At 39.8% G+C, this 14,021-nt stretch overlaps 1 protein-coding gene across 1 annotated transcript; it reads left to right on the top strand.

The window, feature by feature from the left end:
* Window positions 1–132: 132 nt before the first annotated feature.
* LOC115927740 (ankyrin-1-like) lies at window positions 133–3,816 on the top strand. The gene is made up of 4 exons (XM_030993979.1): window positions 133–843; window positions 1,441–1,752; window positions 2,233–2,332; window positions 3,152–3,816. Exons 1-4 carry the CDS (start codon window positions 133–135, stop codon window positions 3,814–3,816), a joined length of 1,788 nt encoding a protein of 595 aa, XP_030849839.1.
* Window positions 3,817–14,021: the final 10,205 nt, after the last annotated feature.

The raw sequence follows: 14,021 nt of genomic DNA, 5'->3' as shown, positions 1-14,021 counted from the left end.
CCGAATTCGGTTAATAACAATGGTGAAACACCCCTGTACTTTGCCTCTCGAGAGGGTCATGTAGACATTGTAAAATATCTAATTTCTCAAGGCGCGAACCCGAATTCGGTTGATAACAATGGTGAAACACCCATGTACATTGCCTCACAAAAGGACCATCTTCATGTTGTTGAATGTCTAGTGAATACAGGAGCTGATGTGAAGAGAGCAAACGAGCGAGGCAGGACACCCCTTTATATGGCGTCACATGCAGGTCATGTGGAAATTGTAGAGTACCTAACTTCTCAAGGCGCGAACCCGAATTCGTTTGATAACGATTGCGTAACACCCCTGTACACTGCTTCACAAGAGGGTCATCTTCATGTTGTTGAATGTCTAGTGAATGCAGGAGCTGATATGAAGAGAGCAACGGAGCAAGGCCACAAGCCTCTTCATATGGCGTCATATGTAGGTCATGTAGACATTGTAAAATATCTAATTTCTCAAGGCGCGAACCCGAATTCGGTTAATAACAATGGTGAAACACCCCTGTACTTTGCCTCACAAGAGGGTCATCTTCATGTTGTTGAATGTCTAGTGAATACAGGAGCTGATGTGAAGAGAGCAAACGAGCGAGGCAGGACACCCCTTTATATGGCGTCACATGCAGGTCATGTGGAAATTGTAGAGTACCTAACTTCTCAAGGCGCGAACCCGAATTCGTTTGATAACGATTGCGTAACACCCCTGTACACTGCTTCACAAGAGGGTCATCTTCATGTTGTTGAATGTCTAGTGAATGCAGGAGCTGATATGAAGAGAGCAACGGAGCAAGGCCACAAGCCTCTTCATATGGCGTCATATGTAGGTCATGTAGACATTGTAAAATATCTAATTTCTCAAGGCGCGAACCCGAATTCGGTTAATAACAATGGTGAAACACCCCTGTACTTTGCCTCACAAGAGGGTCATCTTCATGTTGTTGAATGTCTAGTGAATGCAAAAGCTGATGTGAAGAGAGCAACTGGGCAAGTCTGGACACCTCTTCTTATGGCGTCATATGCAGGTCATGTAGACATTGTAAAATATCTAATTTCTCAAGGCGCGTACCCGAATTCGATTAATAACAATGGTGAAACACCCCTGTACCTTGCCTCACAAGAGGGTAATGTAGACATTGTAAAATATCTAATTTCTCAAGGCGCGAACCCGAATTCGTTTGATAACGAATGCGTAACACCTCTTCATACGGCGTCACATGCAGGTCATGTAGATATTGTAAAATATCTAATTTCTCAAGGAGCGAATCGGAATTCGTTTGATAACGATGGTTGTACACCCCTGTTCTTTGCCTCTCAAGAGGGTCATGTAGACATTGTAAAATATCTAATTTCTCAAGGCGCGAACCCGAATTCGGTTGATTTCGATGGTTATACACCCCTGAACTTTGCCTCATACAAGGGTCATCTTCCTGTTGTTGAATGTCTAGTGAATGCAGAAGCTGATGTGAATCGAGCAACTAAGCAAGGCAGGACACCTCTTCATACGGCGTCACATGCAGGTCATGTAGATATTGTAAAATATCTAATTTCTCAAGGCGCGAACCCGAATTCGGTTGATAACGATGGTGATACACCCCTGTACATTGCCTCACATAAGGGCCATCTTCATGTTGTTGAATGTCTAGTGAATACAGAAGCTGATGTGAAGATAGCAACTGAGCAAGGCAGGACACCTCTTCATACAGCGTCATATGCAGGTCATGTAGACATTGTAAAATATCTAATTTCTCAAGGCGCGAACCCGAATTCGGTTGATAACGATGGTGATACACCCCTGTGCATTGCCTCACATAAGGGCCATCTTCATGTTGTTGAATGTCTAGTGAATACAGAAGCTGATGTGAATCGAGCAACTGAGCAAGGCAGGACACCTCTTCATACAGCGTCATATGCAGGTCATGTAGACATTGTAAAATATCTAATTTCTCAAGGCGCGAACCCGAATTCGGTTGATAACGATGGTGAAACACCCCTGTACATTGCCTCACAAAAGGGCCATCTTCATGTTGTTGAATGTCTAGTGAATGCAAAAACTGATGTGAATCGAGCAACTGAGCAAGGCAGGACGCCTCTTCATACAGCGTCATATGCAGGTCATGTAGACATTGTAAAATATCTAATTTCTCAAGGCGCGAACCCGAATTCGGTTAATAACAATGATGAAACACCCCTGTACATTGCCTCACACAAGGGTCATCTTCATGTTGTTGAACGTCTAGTGAATGCAGAAGCTGATGTGAAGGTAGCAACTAAGCAAGGCAGGACACCTCTTCATACGGCGTCATATACAGGTCATGTATACATTGTAAAATATCTAATTTCTCAAGGCGCGAACCCGAATTCGGTTGATAACGATTGTGTAACACCCCTGCACATTGCCTCACAAGAGGGTCATCTTCATGTTGTTGAATGTCTAGTGAATGCAGAAGCTGATGTGAAGAGAGCAACGGAGCAAGGCAGGACACCACTTCATACGGCGTCGTGGTCAGATCATGTAGACATTGTAAAATGTCTAATTTCTCAAGGAGCGAACCCCAATTCGGTTGATAACGATCGTTATACACCCCTGTACATTGCGTCACGAATGGGTCATCTTCATGTTGTTGAATGTCTAGTGAATGCAGAAGCTGATGTGAAGGTAGCAACTGAGCAAGGCAGGACACCTCTTCATACAGCGTCATATGCAGGTCATGTAGACATTGTAAAATATCTAATTTCTCAAGGCGCGAACCCGAATTCGGTTAATAACAATGACGAAACACCCCTGTACATTGCCTCACAAAAGGGTCATCTTCATGTTGTTGAATGTCTAGTGAATGCAGAAGCTGATGTGAATCGAGCAACTGAGCAAGGCAGGACACCTCTTCATACAGCGTCATATGCAGGTCATGTAGACATTGTAAAATATCTAATTTCTCAAGGCGCGAACCCGAATTCGGTTGATAACAATGGTGAAACACCCCTGTACTTTGCCTCACAAGAGGGTAATGTAGACATTGTAAAATATCTAATTTCTCAAGGCGCGAACCCGAATTCGATTGATAACGATTGTGTAACACCCCTGTACATTGCCTCACAAAAGGGCCATCTTCATGTTGTTGAATGTCTAGTGAATGCAGAAGCCGATGTGAATCGAGCAACTGAGCGGGGCAATACACCTCTTCATACGGCGTCATATGCAGGTCATGTAGACATTGTAGAATATCTAATTTCTCAAGGCGCGAACCCGGATTCGGTTGATAACGATGGTGATACACCCCTGTACATTGCGTCACACAAGGGTCATCTTCATGTTGTTGAATGTCTCGTGAATGCAGAAGCTGATGTGAAGGTAGCGACTGAGCGGGGCAATACACCTCTTCGTGCGGCGTCATATGCAGGTCATGTAGACATTGTAAAATATCTAATTTCTCAAGGCTCGAATCCGAATTCGGTTGATAACGACGGCTATTCACCTCTATGTGTTGCTTCTCAAGTGGGTCATCTCGATGTCGTTGAATGTCTTGTTAGTGCAGGAGGAGATGTTAACAAACCAGCAAATGATGGTGATCTACCACTTCATGCTGCCTCTCGTGGGGGCTACCTTGACATTATAAACTATCTCATCACGAAAGGAGCAGATATCGAGGCACGTAATACTTTCGGTTGGACAGTTTTTCATTTCGTAGCAGGTGATGGTCATTTGGAATCGTTGGAATATTTCTTACGGAACAACACTAGCGCCACATTGGGAAATAGTCACGACGCCCTTGAACTGGGACTTAAGGTATTGTAGTCAATGCAAACTTCCCCTTAGTTAACAGTAGGGTCGCGCAGCGTGGCGCGCTGGCCGAAAATTAACCACAAATTTGTTCTATGGTGTCTTCACGTGTGCTGTCTCAGAGGGAAAAATTGAAGAAAAACCGGGTCCCTCGGGATGAGTTACCCGATTTGAGGCCTACAGATACCCGAGTAAGGATTTAAAGCATTCTAATGAAGACTGAAGTTTAAAAATTGCGAAAAAGTTGAAAATTCCTTAATTAAACTTCGTCCGCACAATTTCAGAAAGTTACTATCGAGTCCTTGAGTTACTGTTCTCATGGAATCAATATAGGTATGTAATTGAGACATTACTGTATCCGAAAATCTGCGAAATATTAAATACTTCGTCATAACACCTATTTCACACAATTTAAAAAAGTTAATATTGAGTCCATGAATTACTGTTCTCATGGAATCAATATAGGCATGTTATTGAGACATAACTGTAGCCGCGGACAACTACCCCCCCCCCCCCCCCCAGGACGTAACTGGGAGGTAATTGTCCCAGGAATCATTGCCCTGGGTGTAATTGTTCTTGGGGGTAATTGCTCGAGGATAATTGTCCAGGGCTAGTTGTCCGGGGATGCCTACAGTATTATAAATGTCTCAATAACAAGCCTGTGCTCAAGCCATAAATTTGATGTTAAAAGATTAGAAAGAGTGTTAATAAGAATAATAACAAAACCATGTAGGAAAACATGGTGTTATAGATTTATCGGAAAAAATAGAGTTCATGAGAACAGTGACTAAGTTTCTAAAATGAGGTGGGAGAAGATTGAATAAACAATTTCTTCAATTTTTGGCAACTTTAAGACTTTCATCTTTCATTTGTTATAGTTCAATCTTTTACTTAAGTATCTGAAAGCGTGAAATCCGAAGAAAAAATTCAGAGAGGTGCGCGTTTTAACTTTCGCATTGATAAAAACATTTGAAGACACCATATACATATTGGTGGCTAATTTCGGCCAGTTCTTCGAGCCGCGTCGCGACTGGACCGTTAAGTAAAAGCCATTCAAATATCAATATGTAAAACAAGTGTATGGCATGCAAGCAAATGCAGTGATTAATACGTGATATATTTTTTAACTTGCATCTCCGTAAGATATATGTCCAAAATGTGAAAAGCTTAGACATTCTTTTAACCAGGGCCATGGACTCAATGTTGATTTTTAATCTTCCAATCTATTCATTTGAATAATGTCCAGTTGCTCTAGACGAAAGCAAAAGACCGAAAAGGAAACACCAAATCTGGTACCGGAGAGGACATTATACAGTGTTTTAATTTGTGCGTATTTAGCACAGAATTTGGGATTAGGACTGGCTAATAGGATCTCACAAGTGAGGTATTCAGCACAAAGCACAAAGCTTCTAGAATGTCATATTTTCGAAATAATAGCTAATTTCTAGCAGTGCTGTAGATATTTGTAACAAGATATATCATTAATACGTATGATAACATGTAAATATTAATGTCGAAAAGATAATTTCCAAAACTTGTGATAAGTAAGATGATATTCTATCAACACAATGATCATCCAAGTCAGCAAACTTTCCACATTCTTCCTTACTGTCTCTATTGGAGGGAAACTGTATTTATTGATGAAATTAGAGTAGGACTACGTGTATCTTGTGATAGGTCTACTTCAAACTGTATGGGCATTGTACCGATATAATTTATCTCACAGACCTTAAAAGGTGTCACGCCCCTCATGGTAGCCGCAATGGGAGGACGTCTGGACTGCGCACGTCTGCTGTTCGAAAACAATGCAGATATTGAGACAGAGGATGCAGAAGGATGGACAGCCCTCCATTATGCTGCAGCAAGGTGAACTTCTTAATATACAACATTTTGCATACTTCTAACGTACTACTCATCTTTTTCCAGGACTGTATCACAAAATACTACTATGTTCAATTTTGTAATGCTATTACATTCGACAAGAACATTCATTTTTTTTTATTAAAGCAAAATAACATTTCTTACTTTTCTTAAAATAGTGTTAACGTGTTATTTCTTTGGATTCAATGTTAACGGTAGGTTTATTAGCGGTTCCATAGGACATGTAGATTTGAAAATGAATGAGACACAACCTAAAGTCCCGCTACAATCACATTTGATTGATTGAGTTTGATTTCGAAAAAAAATCAAAAAGAATTTGCCATTTAGGTAAATCTCAAAAGAACAATAATTTCGTTTATTATTTCAGATGCATGCTATTATTAATTATAAACAGAACATTTAGAATACTAATACAAACTTTGAACATAACGAAGCGGACTAAGATTCAAAATGTTAATTATAATATAAAAAATACAGTTACAAATTTTAAAAAAAAATAGTCGTGCGGCCGGTAACGAAAAATAGACAAGTGAAGAAGAAATAATGAAACAACCGTAGGAGATACAAAATGTACGAATTCTCGGCGTTAACCCTTTGTCAAGGAATGACAATTTTTTTCAAATTTATTTCAACATGTGAAAAATGGAGCGTAACCGTTGCTAGATGAATACAGTTCCAAAAACAAAAAGGGTAAGTCTGTTAACAAGAAAAAATAACGAATCAAAGAGAAGACTGGGAATATGTTAACAAAGAACGAGGGTAGAGGTGAGCGAGAATGACAAAACAAAGAAAAGGACTAGAAATTTCGCGGAAATGAAAGGAGAATGGAAGAAAAGGAGCGCGATGGAAAATAAAAGAGAGGGAGAGAGAGAAAGAGAAAGAGAGAGAGAGCGGGGGAAGGAAAAAAGAAGGGTGAGAGAAAAAGATTTTTATTTTTTTATAAATGAGAAAAGACCACCCACAAAAAGCAGATATACACGTTAATGTATATCATAAATATAAGATATGTTTTCTCGTTTTCATGAAGTGGGAATGAATCAATGATGAATGATTTACTGGATCGGAAAGCAGTTATGAGCACGAAACTTTCTAGAAGAGGCCAGTCACCAATGGGTATTGCTCTGAGCTCTGGCAATGCTGATACTGCACGGGTTCTTCTTGATAAGGTACATGCAGATGTAACTCATTCAGCTTATTATGTTAATTACTATGACATCGGATGCATTACCATCAGTACCGGCATCAGTACCACCGCCACCCATACTATACCCCCTCCCCCCCCCCCCCCCCCCCCCCCCCCCCCCCCCCCCACTACCTCTACTGTTTACACTTCATCAACAATTTTTATTTTCCTATAGACTACAGTTCTGCTTTCAGGCCTGCTGATAGTATTCCTAAAAAAGTATCACCTTTTTTATGATGGCTATAAAATACCAATACATAGTAAATGTATACCACATTATCATATAATGATAATGATAGTAAAAAATGTTCGACAACAAAGTTTTATCTATCGCGTGTCATTATTTGTATGTCTTCTACTTTATATATGGATAGCGTTTTAATATAAAGTTTATTTACGTGTATATATATGATTATTTAGCCTAAATCAAAATTCATGAAAGGTACATGACCATTGCGTGAAAATATTTTGAATTCCATCATTTATTTGTGTTGTGTTTCTCTTTCACAGGATGCATCATCTATACATCATAGCGACAGCGGTGGTCTAACACCCATTCACCTTGCTACTGTAAGCGGGCTAACTTCAATCATTGAAAAGTTGGTATCACTAGGTGCTGGTCTAAATCCTCAGTCACACGATGGCCAGACGCCCTTACATGCTGCCATCAGACTATGCCACTATAAGAAAAGACAAGTTGAAGTGACGACAGCTTTGAAGCAGGTTACGTATTTCTTGTATAGGTTTCTCTTTCGGAGAGAATTGTTAGTCTATCTAATTGGCACCCACACGCGCGTGATTTACATATAGCTCCGTTTAGTCTCATCTGACAACGTCCCCTATCGTCAGAGTCCAGCAGCCTATAAACATGTTAGCCTATGGACTTTTACCCCCAAAATCGTTTTTTAAAAAACGTCGTACGTTATCACTAGCTCTTTCATTGGAACCCTCATGTTTCATTGACTTTTGAAAGTTTACCCACCGTAATTTGGTCAAAATAGGTCGCCAGCTCGCCATTTCCTATACAGTGTGTCCCGAAAAAAACTATACATTTTTGAAATGGCTGCCGAATAACAAATATATGATTCTAGGGGGAAAAGTTATATATGTATGGAAAGCTCATATACTCAACTTTCGTATGACACCAAAAGTTGCGAAAATAATTCATGCTCGGGTGAGCACCACTGGCGTACCTATGGGGGGGCAGGGGGGCAGAGTGCCCCCCCCCCCTGACGGGCTCCAGGGGAAAAAAAGAAAAGGGAAGAAAAAAAGGAAAGAAAGAGAAAAAAGGAAAAAAAAGGAAAAGGAAAGAAAAAAGGAAGAAGAAGAGAAAAGGAAGAAAAAGGGAAAAGAAAAGGAAAGGAAAAAAATGGGGAAATTAAAAAAAAAAGACCAAGGCCATATGCACCAGGGGGGGGGGGGTTGACCCCAGATTTTTTGAAAACGTACAGTTTTTTTCCTGAAAATGTAGTGTAGGCCTATACCAAATCCTTCAATTCTACTTTTGAAAATGCAAAAGTACCCTCATGACCAGTTCGGTCGCTCGAACTCCCTTCACTCCGTTTGCTTTTTAGATTCTTCGAAAACTTTTAACGCATCTTTCCCCCTCCCCCACCAGAAAAATATTCCGCATACGGCCCAAAAAAATTAAGACAAATTAAAATAGGAAAATATAAGTGATACAACAAATTCGAAACTCTTCGCTGGCGCGAACTGCTTGCTAGCCTATTTTGTATTAAATGTTTTCACTTGCTCGTCCCCCTGAAAAAAGAAAAGGATTAGCATTGCCTAGAATACAATTGTGCCTGCGCCGACGGGCCCCGACCTGCAACCATGGCAACAATAACACACAGTGTATGTACCACCCGGCCCCCCACTCAGTGTTATTTAGGGTACGCATATGCTCGTTCCCTCTTTTTGAAAGCGCCCCCTATCTGAGGACTGCCAACATTTCCGAACCCCCCTTTCGCGGGCTTTTCGCGGGCTTTTCCTGCCTTGGAGACCCCCCTAAATCAGGAAAAATGCTCAATGTACCCCCCTAAATTCGGAATAATTTCTCAGGAGTCCAAAGAGATGAGAGAAAAAAAAAAACACCCCCTTTTTTTACAATTCTCGGGCCGGACTTTGTCGCACGAAAAGTACCCCTTTACCGGACATTTTGGCAACACGCATGCGGTCATTTCGAAACCTGAGTGGGGGGGGGGGCCGGGATGTACCAAATGTTACTAAAAGAGAGTAATTCATTTTTCTCGCTCGCTACACTTGCTCGCGAATAAAATGAATATATATTGCTTTGGAAACAATTGTGCCCAACCTGCAACAATATCATTAAAAATGAGTTTTTTCGCCCTCTCGCCAAAAAGGAATTGAATCGCGTTAAACGCGATTGCGTCCATCCTGACCTGCACCAATAAAAACTAGTTTATTTATTAATTTCTATTAAAAGAGAATTTTTTTTTTGCTTGCTCGCTATGCTCGCTCGCCAAAATGGAATTGACACCGCTAACGTGCCCGCCCCAACCTGCAACAACCAGTTAATAATTATGTACCAAACGTTATTCAAAGAAGTTTTGGTGTGCTCGTGCTCGCCAAAACGGAATTAACATCACCTTAGACATGATTGTGTAAGCCCTGCCCTGCAACAAAAAAATCTGAAATTTATGAACCTATTACCATAACAAAAATTTTGATCGCTCGCTACGCTCGCTCGCCAAAATAGAAATAACACCGCTTTTAATAATCACGTCCCTGACATGGAACAATGAACCCAAGTTTATGTACCATATTTTCCCTATAAAAGAGAAGTGATTTTTTTTGCTCGCTCGCCAAAATAGAAATAACACCGCTTTTAATAATCACGTCCCTGACATGGAACAATGAACCCAAGTTTTATGTACCATATTTTCCCTATAAAAGAGAAGTGATTTTTTTTGCTCGCTCGCTACGCTCGCTAGCTCGTGGAATTATGTGCCCACCACTAACCTGCTACAATATCATTAAAAAGAGAAATGTAGGGGGTTGCCTGCCCGCCAAAATGGGATTGACATTGCCTTAAACACGATTGTGCCCGCACCCGACCTGCAACAATGAAACAAATTTTATATAGCAATTCATTGAGAGAAAGATGTATTTTGGCTCGCTCGCTAAAATGGGTATGAAATCACCCTAAACACAATATTGTTCCCGCGCCCTGCATGGGACAATTGAACCAAGTTTAAGTGGCAATTATTAAAAAAGAAGTGATTTTTTTCTTGCTCGCTACGCTCGTTTGCAAAAAAAATGAAATTAACGTCGCTAACAAGTGAATGTTCCCACCCCCAACTTGCAACAATACCAGTTTATATACCAAACGTTACTTAAAGATTTTTTTTTTGCTCGCTCGCTCGCCAGAAGTGAAAATTAGCATCGCCTTTTTTGTTTGTTTCGGTCGCTTGCCCCCCCCCCCCTGACGGAGTACCCCAGGTACGCCACTGGTGAGCACTGCTCACTTTTGTAAAGGGTATGAAAATTTGGTTGCGCAGGAATTAGCCTTCCAATTTGTGAGAGGTAAATCCTTTGGAGCTTACGGAATTGAGGATTATATGACCAATTTATGATCAATTGTGATAAGTTTGGGTTTGCTGAGTAAAATGTTTGGTTTATGGGATTAACATTTTATGCATGAGTTAACAGGAATTGCATTTTTTATTGTAGCACTGTAACTTCCCTGGTAGACTCAGTGGTGTGTTCATGGGAGTCAGGATGGGGTGATGGTACATGTTGTAATTTCCATGTTATTCTCTTACATCTGTGACTTTGAATAAAAACCTTCACCCCACATTTCAATTATTGTAAGATTAGTTGAACATCTCATTGATTTACTCAATACCCAGGAAGGGATAATGTAAATTGAATATTCAAATACGGTTTGTTGACAAAAGGAATGTCCAAGATGTCAGCTACTTATTCTTCAGGTAAATGGTAACTGAAATGTGGGGTGAAGGTTTTTATTCAAAGTCACAAATGTAAAAAAATAACAGTTTGTAACATGGAAATTACAACATGTACCATCACCCCATCCTGACTCTCATGAACACACCACTGAGTCTACCAGGGAAAGTTACAATGCTACAATAAAAATTTAAATTCCTGTTCCGTGCATAAAAGTTTGATTTAATAAACCATGAAATTCACTCAGCAAATCATGAATGTATCATATCACCCCCAATGTTTTAAGCTCCAAAGGATTTACCTCTCACAAATTGGAAGGCTAATTCCTGCGCAACTTAATTTCCATACCCTTTACAAAAGTGAGCAGTGCTCACCCGAGCATGAATTATTTTCAAACTTTTTGGTGTCATATGAAAGTTGAGTTTATGAGCTTTCCATACATATAAAACTTTTCCCCCTAGAATCATATATTTGTTACTCGGCAGCCATTTTAAAAGTGTATAGTTTTTTTCGGGACACACTGTATAACACATGTGCAACAAGTCGAACTTTGGAGGCAATTTGCCACTCGATTGTAAGGTTATAAGTCAAGCACACGAAGGATTACAAGCAAGAATTATCATAGATCAGTTCTGATTTGTTTATTATGTCCATTTCATCCACCCCCCCCCCCACCGCAATCTTTCCATTTAGTATAGGCAAGCATTTTACCGAGGTAAGCAAAAACATGAATATTCATGAACACCATGGACTATTCGATTATTAACAGAAGGGTGCAATTGTGCACCACATCAAACTTCCCTATACTTTCAGTCAAGTATTTCATTGTATTATGTAGTTTGGTAGGTTTATTTTTACTAACTGTTTAATTATCAGATATCAATGATAGTTTAAAGATATGAAGAAAAAAAATTGTATTTTATATTTAGCAAAGCAATCTCACATACAAAATCACTATCAAGTGTCGTCGGATCCGCCGATTGCCGTCTGCTATATACATTCGAACTTCAAGGCACATTTATCTGTGGACTATGATGTACACAGTTTACTCGTCATTGTAGATTTATGATTAGCCATCTGTCATGTATTACTCTTTAATTGTTGACAAACATACAATTACCAAACACATGAACACTCTCAATTCCCCTCCCCAACACACTATTTCCACAGACCCAGTTCACATATCATACCCAATTGCATATACACCCTGCAACAAAGTTGGAACATTCTAGTTTCGTAGTGACGGCGAACTAGCTACATTTGTGCTGGCGAAAATGTGACAACCGGAGCAATATGTTTACCTTTTTACAAACCGAATGTCTGAATATGGGAAGGACAAGGTCCTTGATAATGAACGTTATAAATATTTGTTGATATGGAATTTTAAAAAAAACATGCCCTCTCCGTTTGTTTCATTTGATATATACTTTTGACGATCTTTTCACTTACTAATGCAAGGAAACTTTTGTGAATGTGTGTTGTGCGTGTGAGTAAATGTATGGGAGGGGCCATCGAATGAAGGTGGGTGGGGTGGGTGCAGAGGCGGCACACCCGGGGCCAGGGGGGGGGGGCACAGTTCCCCCTCCCAAATTTTTCAAATATCCAAAAAGTGCATTTTTTACATAGGAAAAGTGCCTATTTTACTTTGACAAGTGCCCCTATTAATTTCTAAAAGTGCCCCTTTTATTTTGACACGTATCCCTTTTCCTTTGACAAGTTCACATTTTCCTTTGTATAAAGTGCCCCTTCCCATTTTAATAACTACCCGTTTTTAACTCGGATAAGCGCACCTTATATTTGCACATGTGCCCCCTTTCATTTTTAATAAGTGCCCCTTTTCCTTACGATAACTGCCCCCATTTAAAAAAGAGCCCCTATCCCTTCTCATAGATGCCCCTTTTCATCTATTAAAATAGTTCCTTTTCATTCTCATAAGTGCCCCTTTTCATCTCATGTAAGTTGTAAATGACCCTATTCAATTCTGAGAGATACTCATTTTACTTTGACAAGTGCCCCTTCCCCTCCCGATAAGTGCTCTTTTCATCTTATATAAATGCCCCTTTTCTTTTGACACGTCCCCCTTGTCCTTCCTAATAAATGCTCTTTTTCCTTCTTATCAGCTAGTACCCCTTCCTCTTTTTATTTTTATAATTACCCCTTTTCATCTTTGATTAGTGCCCCGTTTATTCTAACATGTGCCTCTTTTTCTTTTTAATAAGAGCCACTTCCCCTTCTCATAAAAGCCCCCTTTCACCTCCGATAAATGTCCCTATTAAAATCTGATCGGTGCCCCTTTTCTTTCAACAAATGCACATTCCCCTTTATCATTAGTGCCCCTTTTTCACTCTCATAAGTGCCCCTTTTCACCTCTAATAAATACCCTTTTAAATATGATATGTGCCCCATTTTCTTTCTAATAATGAACCTACCCCGTTTTCATGAATGCCCCTTCTCACTTCTTGTAAATGTCTCCTATCAAAAAGTGTCTTAATTCTTTCGATAAGTGTCCCCTTTTCCTCTCATCATTAAACGTGCCCCTAATTTCAAGCGACTAAGAGCAATTTCCCTCCACAGTTCACTCGCTACGCTCGCTCGTAGACATAGCCTAGATGTTATAATAAAGTAACTTATCAAAGGTGTTTTTAGACTTCCGTTAGGAGAATGTGCTTATAACCCCACCAGGATTGGGTTTTTCCTCTTTATAAGATGTAATTTTTCGCACTGCGACCTCATAAATCTTTTTAAAAAATTCTCGCTCGATTTGCTCGCTCGCAAATGAATTTTCAGACCATCATACCCAACTGCAAAGTATGATGCTTAAACAACATCTTATATGATGTGAAAAGAGAAACAAGTATTGAAATCATCCCTGATAATGTAATCACAATATAGGGGTATATACCAATGTCTAAAAAATTGTATATTTTCGCTTTGAGGATTTCTCTTTGAAGGTGCCCTTTTTTTTCCAGAAAGTGCCTTTTGTTTATCGGTGTTTAACACACACACACACACACACACACTTTGGAAGTCGCTCCGCCGCTTAAGGGTGGGTGCTCAGTTGAATTTAGTATGTATATGCTGATTCATTATTATAATAAGTAGTAGTAGCAGTAGTAAATATAAGGATCTTATTCCCTGTTATCGTAAATTTGTATAACTGGTATGAGTGTAGAAAAGGCATTTAATCTGGACAGTCTATTTTTGTTTGTTTGTACTCACAATAATC

Source organism: Strongylocentrotus purpuratus, unplaced genomic scaffold (genome assembly GCF_000002235.5).
Source record: "Strongylocentrotus purpuratus isolate Spur 01 unplaced genomic scaffold, Spur_5.0 spur5_scaffold_20, whole genome shotgun sequence".
Taxonomy (NCBI): domain Eukaryota; kingdom Metazoa; phylum Echinodermata; class Echinoidea; order Camarodonta; family Strongylocentrotidae; genus Strongylocentrotus; species Strongylocentrotus purpuratus.
This window is presented reverse-complemented; position numbering and strand designations above follow the sequence as displayed.

What these genes read in the sequence shown, in the direction of transcription:
- LOC115927740 (XM_030993979.1), top strand. Translation starts at nt 133, where the DNA reads ATGTACATTGCCTCACAAAAGGACCATCTTCATGTTGTTGAATGTCTA. An exon ending in ATGCAGGTCATGTAGACATT is followed by an intron (nt 1,753 to 2,232) that starts GTAAAATATCTA and finishes GCCTCACACAAG; the next exon opens with GGTCATCTTCATGTTGTTGA. An exon ending in TCATACGGCGTCATATACAG is followed by an intron (nt 2,333 to 3,151) that starts GTCATGTATACA and finishes TTGAATGTCTAG; the next exon opens with TGAATGCAGAAGCCGATGTG.